General features: G+C 35.1%; 1 protein-coding gene across 2 annotated transcripts; it reads right to left on the reverse strand.

Moving 5' to 3' along the window:
- Window positions 1-15,379: 15,379 nt before the first annotated feature.
- LOC111917445 (inactive protein kinase SELMODRAFT_444075) lies at window positions 15,380-20,695 on the reverse strand. 2 transcript variants are annotated; one of them, XM_023913136.3, is made up of 8 exons: window positions 20,338-20,695; window positions 20,078-20,220; window positions 18,969-19,063; window positions 18,049-18,872; window positions 17,060-17,220; window positions 16,897-16,973; window positions 16,671-16,794; window positions 15,380-15,742 (listed from the first exon to the last, which is right to left on the reverse strand). In XM_023913136.3, exons 1-8 carry the CDS (start codon window positions 20,537-20,539, stop codon window positions 15,596-15,598), a joined length of 1,773 nt encoding a protein of 590 aa, XP_023768904.1. In that variant the 5' UTR covers window positions 20,540-20,695; the 3' UTR covers window positions 15,380-15,595. The 2 variants fall into 2 exon arrangements, with proteins under 2 accessions (XP_023768904.1, XP_023768903.2); XM_023913135.3 differs by having other exon boundaries at window positions 16,473-16,794.
- Between the last annotated feature and the right edge of the window lie 2,801 nt (window positions 20,696-23,496).

The raw sequence follows: 23,496 nt of genomic DNA on the forward strand, positions 1-23,496 counted from the left end.
TAAAAATCATACCGTTGATATAAGATGTTGATATCTTTGTGTGCTAGGAGGCTTATGTTTCATGATATTTTAATCATGAGGATCCTTATGTTTCAGGATCTTCAAGATTGAGGATCCTGGTGTTCTAGGATATTTAACCTCGAGTATCCTCATGTTTTGGGATCGTTGCTTATGGAGATCTTTATATGTGCATTGTTCTGCATCGAAAACGTTAGCTAGGGTAGGAGTTAATCTAGCTAACCACCCTTCGATGCTTAAGTTAGTAATGTAATCGAGGAGAAAGAAGTAACGATGAAAAGTTCAATGTAAGGAACATGTGTACATTGGTTTTGTTGAAGATTAATCGACCTTACTTATATGTAGTATGCTTTGAGATGTATAGCATTCTAGGATCATGGCAGAACGTGTCCTTCGAGTGTTGGTAGCCAGTATTCTCCTTTTCCTGCTTCATCATCTATGAGATATGGTGCTTCCCACTTAGGAGCTAATTTACCTGCACCAGGATCCTTGGTGTTTTGGAATGTTTTCCTTAATATAAAGTCTCCTATTTGAAACCTTCTAACTTTTATGTTCTTATTGTAAGCCTTGGTGATCCTTTGTTGATGCGTAGCGATGCATATTTTGGCAAGATCTCTGAGTTCGTCAACAGTATCAAGATCTTGGGCAAGGATCCTGCCATTGTTTTCTTGATTTTGGAGCAAATATCTTGATGTCGGGATCACTACTTTGGTAGGGATCATCTTTTCTGTCCCAAACATCAGGGAGTAGGGGGTCTGACCTGTGGCTATTTTGGAAGTAGTCCTATATGCCCATAAGTCGAAAGGAAGCTCTTCTGCTCATCTTCCTTTCTTATTATCCAACCTTTTCTTCAAGTTGTTTACTATGATTTTATTATTGGATTCTGCTTGACCATTAGCTTAGGGATGAATAGGAGTGGGCATTATCATTTTGATTCCCCAACTTCTGCAAAAGTCTCTTGTCCTTTTGCTTATGAATTAGGATCCATTGTCGCATATGATTTCAGCCGAGATCCCAAACCTGGTCAAGATATAACGTTTAATAAATGAGATTACCTCTTTGTCTCTTACCTAAACGAAGGCTTCAGCTTCGATCCACTTTGAGAAATAATCAGTCATCACCAGCATGAAGACTTTTCCCTAGAGCTATTGGTAATTTTCCCACTATATCCATTCCCTATTTCATGAATGGCCAAGGAAAGTTAACAGGATGTAGAGTTCTGCTGGTTGATGTTGGATGTTGCTATGTCTTTGGCAAGCATCACACTTTTGAGAATGTAGGAAAGAGTCTCTCTACATGGTTGGCCAGTACTATCTTATTCTTAATATCTTGGAGCATAAGTATCTACCCCCAGTATGATTGCCACAGTATCCTTCATGTATGTCTTTCAAGACTTCTGCAACTTCAGGATCTTCCAAGCGTCTAAGGTATGGAAATGCCATAGATGTTTTATAGAGTTTACCTTGGATTATTATGAATCTTGAGGCTCTTGTTCTAAATGCTCTTTCTCTTTTTTCTTCTATTGGAATCGTACCATTTTGGAGATATTCCATAATGGGTTGGATCCATGATCATGAACTTCCTTGAGGATCCTGTTTGTGGGGATCCCTTTGAGGAGGGATCTGAGGGTCAGGATCTTTGATGGATTCTATGCTTATTTGTTGTTAGGGATCCTCTGATTTTTCGGGAAGGTTTCTATGGCTGGAATTATTATATGGGTGATAGGGATCTTCATTTATGGTGGGATCCTTAGGGAGGATCCTAAGTTGGCTAATGCGTCTGCTTCAGTGTTTTCTTCTCTGGGAACTTGGGTTAGGCTAAAGTGTTCAAAATCATAAGCTAATTTTTTGAGGATCTCCAGATATAGTGCTAATCTTTCACATTTCACTGTGTAAGATTCATTGAAGTGATTAGTCAATAATAAATAATCAACAAATAACCGAAGATCCATGATTTGAAGATCCTTAGCCAATTGTAGTCCCATGATGAGTGCTTCATATTCTGCTTTGTTATTGGTAGTGTTGAATTTGCAACTAACTGTCTGGGGTAGGATGTCCCCCTGTGGCGATTTTAGTATGATCCCTAGCCCTTTTCCTTTTTTATTTGAAGCTCCATTTGTGAACAGTGTTCATTTTCCCAAGTGTTCATCTTCTAGGAGTTATTTGGCTTCCAAGTACACTTCGTTTTGTAGATCATCTCTAAAGTCAGCCACAAAGTTTGCTAACGCTTGTGACTTTTTGGCGGATCTTGGTTCATATATGATGTCGAACGTGCTTAACTTCACCGACCATTTTTGCATCCTTCCTGACAATTTTTTTTCTCATGACATTCTTAATAGGATAATTAGTTTTCACATGTATAGTGTGTGTTTCAAAATAACGTCTTAATTTAGTAGAAGCAGTTACTAAGGCAAGAATAAATTTTTCAAGGTGAGAGTACCTAGTTTCAGGACACTACTAGAAAAATAGCCTTTTACGACGCGCAAATCACGACACTCATTAATTTATGTTACACAAACGAGAGTGACATTAAAAAAATGTTATCTTTTCAGAGAATTTAAGGATTTAGGTCACGCATTATTGCGTGCCTTTAAATTAGTGTCAAAAGAAAAAAAATTAAAAACACGGAGGGCGTTGTATCTTAAATTCGCATCATCTGTAGGTGTCGCTTTATAATTTTAATGAACGCGCATTCCTTAGTTACAAGCGGGAAAAGAAAAGCCAAAAAATTAGAAAAACCCGCTACCCTCCCTGCCCTAAGCATTTTCACGCATCTTTCGTTCTCCTCACACTGTTGTGCAACTTCTCAATCAAAGATCGAAGGTTACGATTTCATCTCCATCTCTCGACTTCATCATCTCAATCAAGAAAAAGGGCTTCTGATTTCCATTCATCTACTTCATCGCTGCTGTAATTTCACCTTCCTCATCTCTCTGCTGTTCTTGAGAATACTTGCCAACAGTTTTCTTGCACTATTCCTTGACCTGCTTCCTTCTAGATACGCTTCTTCAAAGATCTTGATTACATGCTTCCTTTTGCAGACGTTTACCCCAATTTCTTCTTTCATCTCTCACTCTAGAAACCCTAATCCCTCCACCAGGATGAACACCACCACCAACTCATCCACCAGACTATACCGCACCTGCAATGCACCACCAGGTCCACCACCGCCTTCCGTCGTCATTATTCTCTATTAACATCGCTCAACCACCACACTCCTCCCTCTCTGTGTTGCAATCATAGATACACACCACTGTTAAAATCACACCACTGCTTCACAATCTTACCAGCTTAAGCTTCCATATTCTTGAACCCCATCTTCGAACCAAAAGTGTGAGTATCCCAAACATGGTTCCTTTAAAAAAGGTATATATTATTTTTCTATTTTTCTTACATGAAGTTTATCAGAGCTGTTTCTTTCTTCTTGAATTATGAAATATGAATACTGATATGAATTATGAAATATGAATATCTCTAAACATGTACTTGATTTCATATCCTTTATTTGTGACTATAACTCATGATTGATTGCAGATACCTTCTAACCCAATTGCACTTATCCAAAGCAGTACGAATAGACTTTGAATTTAAGAGATGCAGAAAAGATGAAGAGAGAGTTACAATCAGTGGAAAGAGATATAGGAGAGGCAGATATTGAAAGGAACAAATAGAAGGAGAAATGTTAGGATCCTAATGTTGTCATAGGGACAAATTTAAAGGAGCTTGAGGCACTTCAAATCAAATGCAACCAGACTATGAGGAGGTACACTTTTTTGACATATGAATCATCTTTATCACAACCCTTATTAATTTATTCTTTTCTTGTTGAATTTTTAGGTTGAAACTAGGAAATGACTTCTAGTATGAGTTGAATGACAAAGGTTTAACACTTGCTGAGGTGCTTCGGATGGATTGTAAATCAACACTGAAGCCTGCACTAAAGTCTTCTAGTGATGATGTAAAGAAAAGTTTAATGGAAAATCTTGAAAGTTTGATATCTCTTCAGCAATTATTTGTAAAAGGTGACTCCTGGATTTGGGAATGGATTTCAAGCAACTCCAAAGACTAGCACCACCAATGAGATCCCTTCTTCACTTACTCCACCTTCTTGGGATGGTTTTGCTTCATTGGCTTCTTATTTGTGTAGCTGGCAGGAATACTCTGATTCAGAAAGTAAACAAGTGAAGAAACTAACAGAGCAAGATTATAGTGACATGGTTGCCCTTCATTGTTCTCCTGTTTCAAATTTTTCTGCATATGTGAGTCCTGAAGCTTCAGCGCAATTAGCAGCAACAACTACATGGGGTTCTAGAGTTACTGCAGTTGCCTTTGACCCTACCTGTGGTGGCTCTGTCATTGCTATTGTAATTGTTGAAGGTACTTAACCTTTCAACCTTCCAACCTTCTCCATTTGTGAAACATATGGAGGGCCTACATATCTTGTACCATATCCCTGCCTATGCAATTGGTATAAGATGAATAGGACTATTGTGACTTGGTTTATCATAATAGTTGATTTTATGGGTTTCCACTGTTACAATAATATCTCTATGATTGATATACATCTCAAGTCCCCATTTTTGTTGCCTTATACATATGATACTTTTGTAAGTTCACATAAGCAAAAAGATTATCCAAGGTCCAATAAACCATTGTAATCTAGAACCTTTTTGTACGTGATGCTAATTCTGTTATATGTAGTGTAATGATTGGGTTTTGTTAACTGGCTCTAGTGTTTATGAAAAATAAATAGGAGGACATTTACAAGATTGCAGAGATGTCAAAATCATCTTTTGTGGATAAAACATTGGAGTTCACGTCAAGCCTGCTTGGGGAGATGATGAAATCTTCCACATCGTTTAAATTTAGTGAAAAAATAATAAAGGTAATTGAATATTATGTTTAGAATATAAAAGAAAGAGAAGTTAAATATCCTCCTACCCATCTTAAATGTCATAGGAAGAAAATGTAGGAGGATATATAATTTCTCAGAAAAGAAAAGATTTTAAATATTTCCTTGTGATGGAAATTAACTCACTCCCACCCAATAACACACTAGTTTACAACTACATGTCAACGTAAGTTGCATCTATTGACAATATTAACTTGTTAGATGAAGTGATGAGTTTAGTATTTCATCACATATATGTCTGGCTTTTTCCCCGAGTCACAAACATGACCGAGGAAAGCTACAACCCTTTTATTGTCCTTCAAAAAGAAATGCCTAAAAAATTATGGAACTTCACTTTGAATCTGGCTTTCATCTAACTCTTGTAAATGGTCTATGCAAGACATTACTGGAGTTTGATTATCCTTTGATGCTTCTGTTAGTTATTCCATCAAATGCCTTCAATGTTATGGCCATTAGCTTTATGAGCTATTATCTTTTAACAAAACTAATGTCCTTATTAGATGATAGATCCTCATACATAAAAAATGAAAGAAAAATCCATTTTCTAATTTTTTTTTCTTACTTCTCCCTTCATTTTGCTTACATGCATGTGGGGGTACATTTGGTTATTTAAAGAAAACGACAGAAAGTCAATGAACTGTTTGTGATTTTGTTCAGGAATTAAAGGAAATTCAGGAGTCTACTTCAAGCAAACCTCGTAAGAAGTTGAAATCACTGACTACGCATGGTGTTACTGGTGGAATTAAGGTAATTTGACATTAAGCTTATTAGATACAAAGCATAAACCAACAAAAAAATGGAAGCGAACAACAAGAATTAAGGCCTTTGAATGCTTAACAGGAGAAAAAACTTATAAGCACATTTTATTTTCATCCACCCACCAATGTGGGATAATGAAAACTTAGCTACTTGCAAATAACCACTAATTTCCAACAACTACCATGTCTTCTTTCTGAACTTATGAATCTAGTTGGCAAATTATTTGCTTATCATACGATCCTTTGATTTTATTAACATTTACTTCCTTTCTGATAGGTGCAAGATGGGGTGCAGCTTCCATCTCAACAGATCTTTGGTACATTACCAAGGTTGTATCTCTTTCTCATTTTCATGGGTGTATGCTTTTCATCTCCACTACATATTTCTATAAAAAGACTTTGATGCATGCTTGAGCATAAAATGAGATTTACAGTGTGTGTATATATAATAGTTGTGCATTTCTTTTTTTCTTTTATAGATCTCCTTCTGATGCGCATAGTACAACATCCCTGCAGCTTCATTTCCAGACTAAGTTGCTTCCTACATTTTTCACTGGAAATAGGATAGAATCCGAGGAATCCTATTTAGAGCCAGATAAAGGTCCTTCAATTACTGGATGGAGAGTTTAAAGATGGGAATCCTATTTAGAGCTTGTTGTTCTGCATCTGATATTTGGGAATCCTACATCAACTTTTGGTGGACAGCCTCCTATGCAAACAGTGTGGGTCTCGAAAGTGAACTGATTACTTTAAAAACAATCCAACACCTACACCAGGATCGACTTTTGAGGATATAAACATGTCAGATTCTGACATAGAGAAGGAAAAAAGGGTTGTTTTTGATCCTTCTGATTTGCCAAGTGATGTTTTTGATCCTTCTAATCTAAAAAAACTTTAGGCCTAAAAAATTAGCTAGTGAAGGGCAGTTTTGTCATTTCAATAACATGTGTTGATGCTGTGGCTGTTATGTTGTTACTTAGTTTCACTGAACAATCTGATTGCGGTTCTGGATGCAGATTTTCATTCTCTTCCTTCCGCTCAGCACAGACAACAATATGACACTGTATGTTTGTTTAAGCTATTTCTCTAATTTATGGATGGTTCTTTTTCTGTTGGATTTAATAAAAAAATAAAAAAAATGCAGGGATTAGACAGGATAAAATGCAGGCTATTAGAAGGAACAAATGCTCAAGAGGTGAGAGTAATGGTTATGCCAGCTTCTGTCATACGCTAGACATCTGATGATATATGGCTTACTGTATCAGAGATACCTCCATTTATACAACCTACCAAAGCACCACCACCTTCAAGACCTCCCCCTTCAAAAGTCCATATTTTTAGGAAAAAATTTCATGGAAAAGTATATTCTCTACAATTTGTCCATCAGAAAATAACAAGCTTAGAAAATTCTTACCCTATTTATAGATCTTCGTGACGTTAAACCATGGTAATAAGTTTTGCTTTCAATCAAAATAATTCGTTGTGTTTTTCCAATTTAGCAAGAAGCTTTAAAAAGATCTCAAATTGCATACAATCCTGAATAAACATGAGAAAAGAAGAAGAATTATTTTATTCTTTTTATAGGTTGGAAATTACTCTTTATTTGGTGAAATAAATGTAAGTATATTGTTGTTTCTTGAATTTGCACTTTTATTAAACTTGAAATTATAGAACTACCAATTTTTTATTCCATTAATTTCTTTCTATTACTTTTTTTTACGAGATTATTGCATGCCAAACAAGGTAATATTTGTTTCTTTTTTTAGTTTATATGAGTTCAAAAATGAAAATACTATATTCTTTTATTGAATTTCTTTAAAACAGGGGTAACTACTTTGATATGGATCAATGTCTGGTCTTGTAAATCAGGTTCCTCCTACAACAACTCATATAGGGCAACTTCAACTGACCAGTCACCAAAAGGTCGTAGAGATTGTTGCTCTATGAGAAATTGGTCATCTTATCATCCTCAAACATAAATAAACAAACACACAAGGACCACTGTACAATGCACTTTTCACGGATGAAGGCGAGTCAAGACTTTGACTTTTCTTGTTCTTATAATTCCATCCTTTCTTTCATAGTTTCATTAACATTTTTATGGAAAAAGGGTATTCTTACAAGACTTCTCTGATTGCAGGTGTTGCTGATGCTGTCCAAAAAGAAAGTCTACACTTCTGTGTAAGTAACTATTTTATTCAGTTCTTGTTCCGTTGTGTAGTGACCACCAAGAAATACGGGTATTTTGACTAATGATTTTATAAGCACTTTTCATATTTATAATGAAAGCCTTGTATGTTTGCTAATTTGTATCTTTTTAAAACTTATCCAGATTTGATCGGCCAACAAAGGACAACATACTGATGGAAAGATATCATTTTTTTTGCTTCAAGTTGTAAAGAATTAAGATGCCGAGGTAATAAATAATTATCTAAACTAAATTGGATGAAAGTGAAGTTGATGGAGCTCTTAAAAGAATTTTACAAGTGCTCAAGCGAATCTATCATATGTTCTTTCATTATTTTATGAAGTAGTGTAAGTTCTATTAAGAGGAAACCCACACAATCCCTTGTTTCCTTTGTATGATGTGTCTAGACAGACAGTGCTGTGAAGCTGCGGGTATCAGCATGGGGTTGTTAATGGTGGGAACCGCTAGTGAGAAGGCAGTTGAGATGCTTGTGAATGCTCATGAGACACAACATGAAAAGATCATAAGGTGAATTAAGAATTTACAATTAGTACCTTTTAATATTATGTTAAATAGTAGTTAGTTATGACATGTATATAAATACAAGGTCATTTCGGTCATTATACCCCCATAAAAGTTTTTAAAAAAGATAGGTAACTATTTGTTGCGTTTAATTTATGGATTGATAACATTAAAAAAATTACATCTCATAGTATTTTCAAATATACATTTCTCCTTTTGTCTTACAATTGTTATATTGAATGTTCAGGATGATTTAGATAACATAACTCATTATCTAATACTAGCAAGAGAACCTATAATCCCAGGAATTGACAAGGCCCATAAGGTAACAAAAAAGATAATTTATTTTATTGTATTTTAAATCAAATTATAAAATCATATATAAACTACCCAAACAATATTCAAATTTTATTTTATCGCCTCAATTTTGCAGACGAGCATTGTGTTTACATTAAATGAAGGCCCTAGGGTCTTGTTCAATGCTTTAGTTGTGTTTGCTCTAAGCGAGATCAACTTATCAAAAGTATATTATTTTTTTCACCCTTTTATTTAATATTTTTGTGATTGAATGAAAGTCTTAATGAAAGTAATTGACAACCCTTTTTCTGTAAATGATGTTCATGTGATGGTGGGAGAGGTGTTGTATTTTTCTCTGTTGCTAGGTAACCTTCTCAACAACAACATTCTACTTAAGTAGGTAAGTAATCAAGATTAAGGGAGACTTGTAATCATGTTTAGCATTCCTTTCCAGTAAGAAATAGAGTTGTATGATTATTTGTTAGTTTTATAGGAATGTATAACCCATATTAGCAATGTATTATTTTTGTTTAACATTTGAATGATTCTTTGTATGACATTATAATTTGTGCAATTTATTTTATTTTTTGAGTATGAAATTTTATTTTATATTATGCAATGGATTGTATTTTTTTGTATTTGGTATTTTATATCTATTATGAGAAATTAAATGCAAATTTAATTTAAAAATTAATAAATATATAAATTTATTTTTTTTAAACATTTAAATTTACGATACGCAAAAATGTGTGTCATCTTCATTTATGACATAGCCTTTCTTGACAGGGGCTTTCTTGATACGCATTGCGTGTCATTAACACGCGCATCGTAAGGTTACAACACACGAATGCGTGTCGTCTTCCTTTATGACAGGGCCTTCCTTGATACGCATTGCGTGTCGTAAACGCGCGTTGTAATTGCGCGTCGTAAATGACCGTCGCAAATGCGCGTCGTCTCTCTTTATAACATGGCCTTCCTTGACACGCATTTGCGCGTTGTCTGAGCCTTTTACGACGCGCAATGAGTGTCGTAAAAGGCTAGTTTTCTAGTAGCGGGATCCATAAGACTTTTACTTACATAGTAGATAGGATGTTGGTCTTCGTTAAGATCTTTGGTCAGGACAGCACTTACCATGTTTGAGGATACCGAGAGGTAGAGGAGAATTGGTTCTCCATCTATAGGCTTTACCAGTAATGGCGCAGAACTCAAGTATTTTTTGAGTTCCTGAAAAGCTTTTCCTTGCTCTTCAGTCCATTCGATCCTCTTGTTCTTCTTCAAGATATCGTAGAAGGGTTTATATCTTTCTGAGGATCTTGAAATGAACCTGTTGAGTGCTGCTACCCTTCTGGTTAGCCTTTGGATGTCTTCTGCTAAAGATGGAGATTTCAGCTCGATGATTTCTTTAATCTGCTCCGGACTTTCTTTTATTCCTCTCTTGGTTTCCATGTACTCAAGGAACTTGCCCGACTTCATCCCAAAGTGGCATTTGAGTATATTCAACTTCATATTGTATTCGTCTAGGATGTCTAATGCTTCTTTGAGTTCCCTAAGATGATTTTCAGCTTTCATTGACTTCACCACCATGTCGTCAATATATACCTCCATAGTGTGCCCCAACTTGTCTTTAAACATCTGATTCACCAATCTTTGATATGTTGCACCTACATTTCTAAGACCAAAAGGAATTATAGTGTAACAATATATACCTGTTGTTGTTATGAATGTCGTATCTTCTTGATCGGATGGTTCCATCTGGATTTGTTGGAATCCTGATGAAGCATCCACGAAGGTCAGGAGTTCGTGGCCAGCCGCTGTGTTTATCATAGAGTCAATGTGTGGTAGAGGGAAAGGATCCTTAGAACTTGCCTTTTTAATATTTGTGTAGTCCACACATACTCGCCATTTTCCATTCTTCTTCTATACGACAACCATGTTAGCTAGCCATCTTGGGAACTTCACCTCCTTGATCATTCCTGTCTTGAGAAGCTTTTCTACTTCTTCTTGGAGGATCTGATTCTTTTCAGGTGCAAACTTCCTTCTCTTTTGGTGTATTGGTCTGAAAGATGAATCAATATTAAGTTTGTGAGTGATAATACTCTTGTCTATACCTATCATATCGTTGTGTTTCCATGTGAATGTCTTGCTTCTTGTTCAAAGGAAGTTTAACAGATCTTGCTTGATTTGCTCAGGTCTTGAGGATCCTATGAGGACTTTAGCTTCAGGATTCTCGATACCCAGGGGCACTTCCTTCATATCTTGCTCCTTCGTTTCTAGAACATGTCGTGTCCCTTGCCTTAATTTTTATGCTTGTTGGGGTTTTGTCGCAGGTTTCATAGAGGTTTTATAACATTCCTTCGATTCTTGTTGGTCTTCCATGATCTTCACTGTTCCCCATGGAGTAGACCTTTTTACACACTGATGCTACATTAATGGAACCACTTTCATCTCGTGGATCCACGGTCTAACTAGTATCACATTATAAGAAGATAAGGTGTAAATAACACATAAATTTTGTATAGAGTTTACCCCATCTATGTATATTGGTAGCTTTATTTCCCCAATTGTGTGTTTCGTTTCCCTGCTAAATGCTATGAGGATCGAGGATCTCTTGATTATATCTGATTTTGGGATGTTCATCCTTTTTAGTACGTCTAGGAGTACGATGTTAACTGAGCATCCTTCGTCAACAAGGATCCTTCTGACAAAGTGGTTAGCCATGTACAGTGTTATCACGAGTCCGTCATGGTGAGGATCCTGGATCCCTTCCCTGTCTGTCTTGTCAAATGTGAATTTCCTTGTCGTTGCTAACCATGATATTCATTCGTGGTCTATCCTCCTTTTCTGTTTTAGAGACCTTGGTGTGTATTTTATCCGGAGAGTAAGAAGTGCCACAAATGTTAGATCCGCCCAAGAGAACTTTAATTATCTTGGCGTTTGGGGGTGGAGATCTTGTTTTCTCCGGGATCTTGTGACCATCCTAGTTGTTCTCCTTGGATTATTCTCTTTTTCTATCGAGGATCTCTTTAATTCGCCCCTTCCTAAGGAGGTAGTTGATCTCTTTTCTTAGGGCTATAAAATTTTCCGTTATTTGACCGAAGTCTTCGTGGTAAGCACACCAGTTGGATTTGTCTTTCCAACTGGTGGACTTGTTATCCTTCTTTGGCCATCTTGCTCTGTTTTTGAGATCCTGCATAACATGGATTATACCTGAAACATCCACAGAAAAACAATAGTCAGTGATCTTAGGAAGTTCCTCTTCTTCTCTTTCATCTTCGAGGGCATTAACCCTGTGATGATCCAGTTTGGAATAAGGCTTTGATTTGTAGGATCTTGTGGCCGAGGATTCGGCCTTCCTGTTGAGATTCTTGTATTGAGTTGAAGGGTTGCTCCTCTTCTGGATTTCTTTATCCTCTTCAAGCCTTATGAATCTCAATGCTCGGCACCTAACTTCGTCCAATCTCTTACATAGGTTAATCAGAAGATCTTCATAGAAGGGTGAATCCTTCCTTAGACCCATCTTGAAGGCCTCTACAATAGTCACCATGTCAATGTTGGGGATGCTTAAAGCTTCCCAGCCAAACCTGTTAACAAAATCTCTAAGTCATTCCTTAGGATCCTGAACCACCTGATAGAGATCACTAGCAATCTTCTCGAAGGTTCTGCTACAAGAAAACTCGTTATTGAAAATATTGACTAATTGTGCAAATGAAGTAATAGGATATGGAAGGACTTTTAACTAGCAGCCATTTGAGAGCTGATCCCATAAGGGTTGAACTGAAACCTTTGCATAGGCAAGCTTCCTTCAAGTGTACTGGATGGGAATGATCTCCATCCTTTCTCGGTATTATGCTACGTATTCTTCAGGGTCCATAGTTCCATCGTAAGGCTTCATGCCAGGGGTTTGGAAGTGTTTTGGAAACTTCGGTATCGGCTATTGCGGGAGAAAATCTCGAGATCATGTGACTTGTTGGAGATGCTTCTAGTATGGGTTGGACCACCCCGGGTATGCTTGAGATCAATTGTCTCAACTGTTGAAGTTTCCTAGCCATGTTTGGATTTATTCATGTATCAACATTAATAGAGTTAGTATGAATAGTATTGTTGTTTAAGAAGTTACTATAATCAAGGTTTCTAGGAGTATTGAAAGGCACATTGAGATTATTGATCATATATGCTTGGTTTTCCATAGTTACCCCCTTAGGTGACGCCATAGTGGTAGGAACTGTGTCCTTCTGGTGAATTCCTGAGCATCCTGCATCATCAAAGTTCAGGATCCTTGGTTGTACAATTATGGGCATTGTTTCCTGGGATTTATGAAATTCTGCCTTCATCCTCTCCACTTCTCTAAGCAGTTCTCTATTCTCCTCTTGTTGTTGGGTCACCTGTTGCGTTATTTTCCTCATAATAGTGAAGAGTTGTGCAGTAATGACTGAGGCAGTCAGATCCTGGGGTCCTGAGGATCCCAAACTTCCTTGGTTAGTGACCGGAAGGGTGTTTTTCTTCGAAGTGTCAGGCGTTTTCCTCTGACCAGGGGGTCCACTTGGAGGAGGTGGTAGGTTTTTGGTTGGAATGGAAGGAGCGGAGGACGAAGAAAGGATTGGTTGTGTAGACATGATCTTTCGAGGATTTTGAACACCATGGCCCCACGGTGGGCCCCAAATTCTTTTGGTAAAAAATATTACAAATACTAATCAACCAAATTGAATGAGAAGCTGTGATGTTCGAATTGTGCAATAACAATGATAAAGAGGATGACACAATGGTTTACAAGGAAAGCCCTTGATCCTTGCTAGGATCTCCAACACAAAACCTTGGGAGGTGATAATGATCACCTGTCTTGATGATTTTATTAACGTAAAATGGTGGTTACAGAGAATATTTCAGTAAGAACAAGCGAGTAATTTCGTAAAGTTAGCTCAGAGATAAAACAGTGTCTTGTGTGCTAGATACAAGTGTCAATTTATAATCTAAACTAGCCAACAAGATGTTCGATATTTCCGGGATCCTTCATGACCAGCTTCATGAACGTTATTTGACTTTGTATTTCGGGTCTTTAACATAGTTGAAACTAATCTCCATTGAGAAAAGTCTTTTCTTGACTGTTTATGCACATGTGTTAATTAAGAACAAAATATAACCGTTATAAATATTAGTAAATAAAGATAACAGTAATAGTCGGGATCCTGAGATAGTTGAGGATCCTGAATATTTGATGAGGGTTGAGGATCATGGCCCTAACAATAACTTTTCTAAGTAATATTATTTTCATAATATATTAATAAACTTCTTATTTCAATTTATTAATCAAATAATAAATTAACCTCTCTCTCTCTCTCTAAAAGTCATCCTGTCCAATTGCTAGATTTGAAGGCAACCTAAAAGGAATGTGCTACCATCAATTCAAGTATATACCAATTATAGTTATAGGTTTAGACACCTAATCTAACAGATTCATCCTCACATTCTTGACATCTTTACTTTCTTTTAGCCCCTATAATTAAGAAAAAATGTAAAAACCATATCTTGTATCAAGGACCCAAGAACGAGTAGATTATGAGTTATTAGTTTGAATAGTGCTTATACATGTTGGCGATGGCTTCACCTTTCCATCTTTGATGTCTTGCAAGTACTTAGGGCTGCTCCCCTTCCAATAGCCCTTGTTATTGGAATATAAACAAGTGACCTATTGGGATCACTAACAGCTGGAATGTCTGAACTGTGCTAGGCTTTTGGGCCATTGCTAGACGACCTAAAATGGGTGTTGCACTTCCAGTTAGCTTTAGGAGCAACCTCCCTCTTCTTCCCTTTGTTTTGCCTAATGACGAGAATGGGAACATTAGTGGGTCAATATGAACTGAAGATAGCAACTTCGCAAGGAGTTCAAGAACATTTTAATGGCCAACTCCTCGACAAAATTCACATTGAGCCTAACACAGAGTTTCACTTATCTTTGTATTCTATGCACGTGGTTGCACACAAACTCTTCCTATTTCATCTTACAAGCCATGAGGGACTTGACCAGTTCATATTTCTCTTGACGAGCTATCTTGTGGTACTTTTCCACAAGGTTATTGTTCATCTTATATGCCCAATAGTCCTCACAGAACCTTTGCAATTCGGGAGCCATTGTAATGACCATGATGCAAGCAACTTTTGTTGCATCATCGTAGTGTTTCTTGTAGGAGGCTAGATGTTCTGGAGTAGACCACTTCATCGATTTCAACAAGTTTTTGTTCAATGACATATTCTTTGCCCTCGAATCAAAGAGCCATCTTGATGTTGCACATCCAATCATTGTAGTTGGTGCCATCAAAGGTCACCTTGGACATGATAGAGAGTGGGAGAAACTCGAGAGGTGGGTAGACGACAAAGGAATAGAAGCATCACTAATAGTAGACATCTATAGAGAAAAAGAATAGTTTTAATTAGATGACAATAATCCTTAATATTTAACCCATAATAAACTACAGGCTAGGATCCAAAATAACAATTCACAACTAAGTGAGCTCCTCCCAACAAGCTTCATAGAGAACATTGAGGGGTGGTGTAGCATCTCTTGGCGAGGTTGTTGGCAAGAGGGGTGGTGCGGCCACTCCCTCAAGCCTTATGATAGCATCCCACTTTTGTTTTATCGTAGCACAACATTGTACTTTAAAGAACTATTTGACCAATTATAGTAATGTAATGGCAAATCGAAAGCAACTTTCACTCTTATAAGTTGGTTGAGTTTTTCAAATGTACATAAAAGAACAATTGAAAGTACAACATTATAATTGGATAAAATTTTCAAAGCACAACACCTTAATAACAAATATATAAATAATTGAAAATTGTAATAGAAAGAAATGAAAATAAGACGATATACTTATAATACACAAATAAATAAAACTATGTTGCAATTTCAGTAGGACAGTCTCCGATAGTGCCCCATGTTGTCAATTTTCTCATTGAAAATGACAGCTTTTTGCATGTGCCCACTTCTGTTTCCAGCTAAGTTCATGTCTAGAACCAAATGACTCCTTGTGTCTCCCTCCAACACTTTAAGTACCTACCAATTTTAACATCAACAAAAATGTTATTTCAAAATATAATTAAAATCACAAATGATGTAAAAAAATGATCACTGTATTTTCTGATTTTTCACTTTTACGTGTTGTAATTTTTTTTTTTTTTTAATTTTGGTCCTTTTCAAGGTTTCCTGTCCATTTTGGTCCCCGTCTCTTTTGATTTTCCGTGTTTATTCCAAAACTTAAACCTTCTTTCAGTTTTGGCTCTTTTTCAAGGTTCCATATGAATTTTATTGCCCATGCTTTCTAATTTTTATCGCATTTAGTCTAAAATTAGAACTTTTCTTTTTCTTTCAATTTTGGTCCTTGTGTCAAGGTTTCGCGTCGATTTCAGTCCTGGTGCCTTCTGAAATTTATCTTGTTTAGTCCAAAAACCGATTTTGCTTTTCAATTTTGGTCCTTTTTCAAGCTTTCGTATCGATTTCGGCCCCTAAGACTGTCTGATTTTCACCCTTATTTTTAAAGTTACATATCGATTTTGGTCCTTATTTCAATGTTCTAAGGACCAAAATCGATAAAACAATGAAATAAGGACCAAAATCAATATAAAACCTTGAAATAGAACCAAATTGAAGAATTTTCAATTTTGGACTAGACATGGTAAAACTCAAAAACCAAAGGAACCATTTTCGTAATTTACTCTACATTAACATGTAACAACTATAGTAAAAATAGATAGGAAAAAAAAAAAAAAAAAAAAAAAAAAAAAACCTTTGACATAGGGGGTCTAGATTCTGGATTTTTTTGAAGACACAAGGAGGCAGCATGACCAATAGCGTGCAATTCAAGTGGAAAATTTGAAGGTTGATAAGAGCCTAAACGCGTGTCAACCAATTTATGCTTATACGCTAAAAGATGTACAAATTCCATTTCTTGTGACGCATAAATATCATGCCAAAAATCACGTGCCTTGTAACATTGTAGTTCACTTATTCTTATACCCGTGATTAGCTCTAGTAATACTAATCCAAATGCGTATATATCAACTTTTTCTGTTATTGGTTCTCCATTAAAGTATTCTGGTGCTAGATACCTACAATATAGCCATTATTTTCGTTACAATAGATTGAAATATTTATTTATTAGTTAATTAAATCATTAAAAGAATAGGATATACAATTTAATAAATTAATACCCTGAAGTTCCAATGACTCGTTCTTCATCGAATGTGTCTTGTTCAGTGTGCAAGCTAACGAGCCCAAAGTCGGCAACCTTGATGAATAAAAACACATATTAGGGTTTTAATTTAATAAATTAATATATTTTAATTATAAGTGAGATAAGTTTGAATATTTTACCAAAGGTTCATAATCATGAGTTAAAAGGATGTTTTTAGGACGCATGTCTCTGTGAACTATACACCCCACTCTGCAATCTTCATGAAGATAACGTAATCCTGTTGCTGTTCCAATTGCTATTTTCAAACGTGATGCCCAATCTAAATGTGTTTTCTTGTTCTCTGTTATCCAAATAAATATGAAATTTAATCTTGAAATTTTATCAAATTGTGGATCGAAATTCCAGATTATTGAAATTTGAATAAACTATATATTTTTTGGGTTCTTGCTTTTTTGGTTTTGGTCCAAAATATTGTTATGTTGGGAATCAAAAACATAATTAAAGCGTGGAATAGGTATAAAAATTAAAAATTTACAAATTTGGTCCCTATGGTTTTATAGAGAAAAGTCTCATTATTTTGAGAATGTTTTTGATAAAGTGCTACTTTTTTTTATTTTGAAAGAAAAGTCATGATTATTTAGTTTTACATACTAATATGTCATTTCTTGTGAAAATAAAAATAAAGATTTTTTCGTTAATTTGGGCAAAATATTAAATAATTGAGACTTTTCTGTTTAAAAAAAAATTAGAACTACATCAAAAAATTTCTGACATAATGAGACTTTTCTACATAAACCCATACTATTTATACAATTTTGGTCCATGGGTAAAACAGTCATAAAAAAAGACATGGAGACCAATTTCATTAGAAAACTTCAAAATAAGGACCAAAGTTACAAATGAAAATTTCTTTGGACCAAAATTGAACTCTCGTTACAAATTTGGCCCATGTGGTATAATACTATTTATAACAGTTTTGTTCCAAGGGCAAAATGGTCATAAAAAACGTAAGAGCTAAGGTTGTTATTTGTTAACTTAGAAAACATAGGGACCAAGATCATTAAATAAGGACAAAATTTCCACAAGAAAACATCGTAGGGACTAAAATTGAATAAATCAGCTATATTCAGGGACCAAAAATGTAATTTACTCAAAATAAGATATATACCATGTAAATGGATGTCAAGGGAGCCATTGCACACATACTCATAAACTAACAACCTTCGATTCCCTTCAATGCAAAACCCAACCAACAACACAACATTTTTATGTTGTGCACAACTCAACACTCTCACCTCCTTACAAAATTCAACATCATTATCAGACCCATAAAGCTTTGACCGTTTGACCGCAACCACTAACCCATCTTTTAACACCCCTCGATGAACAACCCACATTTCACCTTCTGCCACAAAGCTTGATTCAGAAAACCCATCTGTGGATTCTTGAAGCTCACTATAGTAAAACTGTCGCAAAGGTTTGACCATGGCAGGAGCTTGGTGTTGACAAAGGGAACACAGTGGAGGTGGTAGTGATGACGTTTTACCTAAAGAAACCACTTCTCTTATTCCCGAATTATAACTATCTTCATCGTAATGTCTTGGTATGAGAGACAGAGTTATGATTTTTTCACTACAAGAGTCGATTGGGATAAGTTTGTCGTTTTGGTTGTTGGGTTTTTTGAGTTTTGATTTGATTAGGGTTTCGAAAAGTGGGTTTTGTTTGTAGATAAGGAAAAGGTTTTTGGTAGATGATTGTGGAGAAAAAACGGAGGTTTCTTCTGGACTACTGACGGGAGTAGAATGATTTATTCCATGGCCTAAGAGTGTTTCAGGGTCGACACTTGGTGATGAAACTGTTGAAAAATACGGGGTTTGTAGGTCATCTGAGTGGCCTAAATTGAGTCTAAGGACTTTTGGTTCGGACCCTTTCATTACTACGATGTTGCATTGTAATTCATCCATACAGTGTTTAAGTTCTTGTTTTAGTTTCCTAATAACGAAAAAATTAGTTACATATGTTGAAAGAATAAGGTTTCAAGAGAAATGAAAAAAAAAAAAATGAGATGATAGTTTTACTTCTATTTACTTATCCAGTATGACCCAACTGGCGGCATTGTACTTTGCTTGAGCTGCCACAGCTCCCGAAGGAAAAGCTGGCACGACCTTGATTTGCACCATTACCTGATCCAATTGAAGTGAATTTTTCATCAATTGATCAGTTGAATTATATTATTATTTGTAACTAAATGTTACAAATAATAATATAATTTCAATCTTGTATTTGAGGTAAAGAAAATAAAAATGTTGGATATTTTGGGACCACTAATAAATATACATATAAATAATGTTATAATTAATTTTATACTATTATAGAAATTATATAAAACTGTTGATGGGGTTTTAGAGAGAGTTTTTGAGATTGACTGAAAACCAACCCTACTCGTCAGATCTAAAGATCTCAAGACAAGAAAATATGCATTATTTCTTGTTTAGTTTCTTGTAATCAGATTCGAGATATAGATCTAAAGTTACGCTTCCGCGTTTTATGTTTTGGTTATGAAAATAACCAACAAAAAAAATACCAAATTAATTGTGGTGTTGGGTTTTTTTAAAGGACTAAAGCCAGGTGAAGTAAATTGTTGCAGTTGTACTGTTAAGGAAAAGGGTTTCATTCAAAAAGTCAAATAGCTGTTAGGGTTGAAATGCAAGGAAGGTGGTTAAAGGGGTATAAAGCTGAAAGGAAGTTGGATGTTGAAAGTTACTAGAGCTAAAAGATTAAAACTAAAGGGGTGGAAAGTGAAATTTCTGGAGAAAATATATACAGTTCGTTAAAAAGTCAATTTCATTTTTTTAACCAAAAAGTCAATTTCATTTTTTTAACCTTTATGTCTGACATGAAGAGAGAAGATATATTTTAACATTATCCAGATTCCATATACAGTCGCGCTCAAACTCCATAAAAGGGGGTATTATTTCATCTTTTTCAATAGATCTTGTTTTTGTTCATCTGTTGTTCTGATTCAGTTAATACAAAGTTCATATTTTTAAGGGTAAATAAATGTTTAGGTTGATATTATTTGATGTTTTTTTTATCATTAAATTAAACAAAAAAAAAAAACTGCAAAAAGATTCCCCGAGAAGACACATTTCAGATCTAACAGGAAAAGAGGGTTACATGGCATATAAATACAATACCTCGAATTGATTTTGAAATTGGAGCACCATTCTTGAACATGATTCTGAGATTTGACATATCCGATCAGGTAGATTAAGATTAACACAGTCGACACTGTTCCGGCAATCTCCACTCAACCGCCGCCAGCTCCATGATTTCCGACCTGAGAATCACAAAATTACCACCCACTGAGATCCTAATCGAAACCCCAAACCCTCGATTAGAAATCAAAAGCAAATACTAGAGTCGATGATGAAACAAATCAACAAACACAAATTACTTGATTTGACACCGGGATATACTGCAAGCAAGATAACACAATCGCCGGGATGAACAACATGCGTAAGAGCCCAACCCAAAGCTGCTTTTGAGACGACCTTCTCCTCCGCCTTCACGGCGACAATCACGTTCTCCGGTAAGTTACGGCGTGATTTTTCAGCTGCCGCTTCATTTATTGGCGGGAACATCGAAGAATCGTTCATGAAGGTCGCCGAGAAAAAAAAATGAGAACGTAATTGAAGAAACAAATGGAGTGATGAGGAATGGGGTTTGGGGTTTGGAGGAAGTTTAATTTTGAGTCGATACTACAGTTGTAACCGACTGAATTGTCTATATGCGTGATTATACCCGCCCATGTTTTTGGTGTCACTTCTATTTAAACTAGTAAAACTACTGTTATATTATTCGGTGTTTGTGTATAATTTTCGTTGATTTTTAGGAGTATATGTAAAAAGTAAAAACTATCCTCTAAATAGTTAAATATAATTTTTATATATAAACAAAATTTATTAACACTAGGATAAGCATCTACTAGACTGGTTTTTGTTAATTATATTGGTTGAAACAAATTTTTGTTCATTTAAAAATAATCAGCGATGGTAGTTACCGACGAAACCGTAACAGAAGCCACGTGATTCCAAAATATTTTGCGACAAGCTAATTCGGTTGCTAAGTCCTTCACTAAATTAGTCATTGATTTTTTGATGTTAGCCTTTAACGTCAGGTTTCCAATAGAAATTTCCGTTGTTGATATCTTTTTACTATTATATAAAGCATTTTAGATATTTCTTGAAATTTAAGAGGTATCAATCATACTACATCATTTACCATCAACTTATTATTACCATTCAATACACATATTACATTTCCGTTTGAGAAACTAATCACATTAAACATTAATGTTTCATAAGTAATCAAACGATAGTCTTCCACCAATTAAATGATTTTCCTTCTTTATTCCCCAATCACGTATTGTTATCTCCGACTATCCCCCATTAAAACTCACACTCAGTTTATCTAGTCATTTCAATTTCAAAATTCGAATCCTAAAATCTTATATTCTCTGTTTACAAAATTTCAAGGAATATAGACACATAATAAAAGATTTTATGGCTCAGATAAAATTTTTACAATATTCTTTCTCTGAATGTTGCTTTATTTTCTTACCATAGACCTAATTGGATTTCTTATTAAAATAGTGTGTCCTCAATGGATATAATGGTAATTTTGGGTCTTGACGGCGATGACAATATGATTCATCTTCTCCACATTTTGATTAAATTATTAAATGCCACCACAGTAATCCTCCATTTCATTTCTCTCTATAAATTTTATTCTTTGAACCACGATTTTAGTGTTTTAGATGTGGCCTCATCTGCCAAGCATGTTAATATGTCGATTTTTTTTTTTTTTTTTGTAGAATCAAGTATCTAAGACCGCCATCAGAAGTGCTAAAACCATCATGGTTGGGTTGCATATGGTCACCTTGGAAAGCAACCATGAGTTTCTATGTTATAGGTCGTCTCTATTTTGTTCTGAGTAACTAATCATGAGCTTATTTGTGGAAGGTTATATTCAATCTACTCTTGTATTGCTATTTCAAATTATTGGCTTTTTTTTATAATCCACTCATAATCATAAATAATCATAATGGCATTTCTTAACAGTTACATTCTTCGTTTTGTCAAGGTTTGAGATGGCTTTGGATTTTTATGTGAAATTTTATCATCTGTCTAAGAAGGTATATGGTAAGAATCATTTTTAACACAAAAACAAAGTAAAACATCTTTCCATTTTACCTATTTGTTTGTATTGTTGGATTCTATTTGTTTTTATTTTTAATAAGCATCTAGGATTTTAATGGTCATGTCCAATTCAGAATCTTGTTAAAAAATAAAAGTAAAATGTTATAATAAACAAATAAATGGATAAACATTTGTATTAAATTTATAAATTAAAATGGTTTCAGGACTACAAAAACAACTTAAAATAGATTGAAAAATAATCATATTGAATTATTACAACCCTATAACTCACAAAACCGGTCAAAGTTCTGGAACAAGTTAAGATGTTACGGTTAACATCATGAATGAGTGATTAATTGCAATTTGCAAGGAAGTGACACATAAATGAATTCATCAACGTTTGAGGATTGAACTCTCAGCTTCTTCTTTGTTTTTGATAACGACCGAGGGAGATGATCGATGTAGGTGGTGACCTACGATAATGACCAAGATGCGGTGTTGAATAGGCGAATCGCCGGCGTCGGTAGTGGGGGAGGCGGAATCGCCGACACCAGAATCGGAGAAGGTGAGGATCATTTGGGGAAGATCACAGGCGACGTTGGGAAATTTTGTTTTCTCTTTTAGTAAATTAGATTTAACATATAATGTAATAAGATAATAATATATTTGTTTCCAATAGTACCCTTGTCTAATTTAATTGATACACCCCACATCTTTAGTTTTCTGATTATTTACATTTCACCTTGCAGATACAAGTTTTCTATAATTATTACCCTGGAATGACGAAAGAAAAATTGAATTCCTACTCATACCTGATTGCAACAATGATGTGAAAATTTTGAGTGTGGTTCAACCTTTTTAATGAAAACTTTGAGTGTGGTTCAACCTTTTTAATACATAAGTCACTGATTTTTAACGGTTGAAACCTTGGATTCGGAAGACCTAAATGCTAATTATCTCCAAAACCCACCAAATTTCCAACAAATATACCTCATTTTACTCAATAATCTTCATCATTTGAAGTCATTCTTCAAGGTAAAATCAATTTCCTTATATTTTGTTCACTTTTCTTAAAAATATCATGTTTTCTTGTATTTTTCTCATTCTTCTACATCATTCTTTATGAACATTCATATGCATGTTCATGCATGTCAAATTTGATGATGATGATGGTAGGATTTCACCCAAAAACAACATGCATGTTGTTAGAAGATGAAATCCAATAACCAAAACCTAAATCAAATCCATCAACTTGAGTTTTACAAGTTTTAAAGATCCAAAACCACATGAATTCAAGTTTTTCATTTAGAAACATTATTTTGAACAAAATAAGTTCATTCATGGTCTTCAAATCAAAATGCAGGTAATGAACATCAAGCTTAATGACTTGATGATCAAAGTACATTGTTAAGAAT

This window comes from Lactuca sativa, chromosome 4 (genome assembly GCF_002870075.4).
Source record: "Lactuca sativa cultivar Salinas chromosome 4, Lsat_Salinas_v11, whole genome shotgun sequence".
In the NCBI taxonomy this organism is placed as follows: domain Eukaryota; kingdom Viridiplantae; phylum Streptophyta; class Magnoliopsida; order Asterales; family Asteraceae; genus Lactuca; species Lactuca sativa.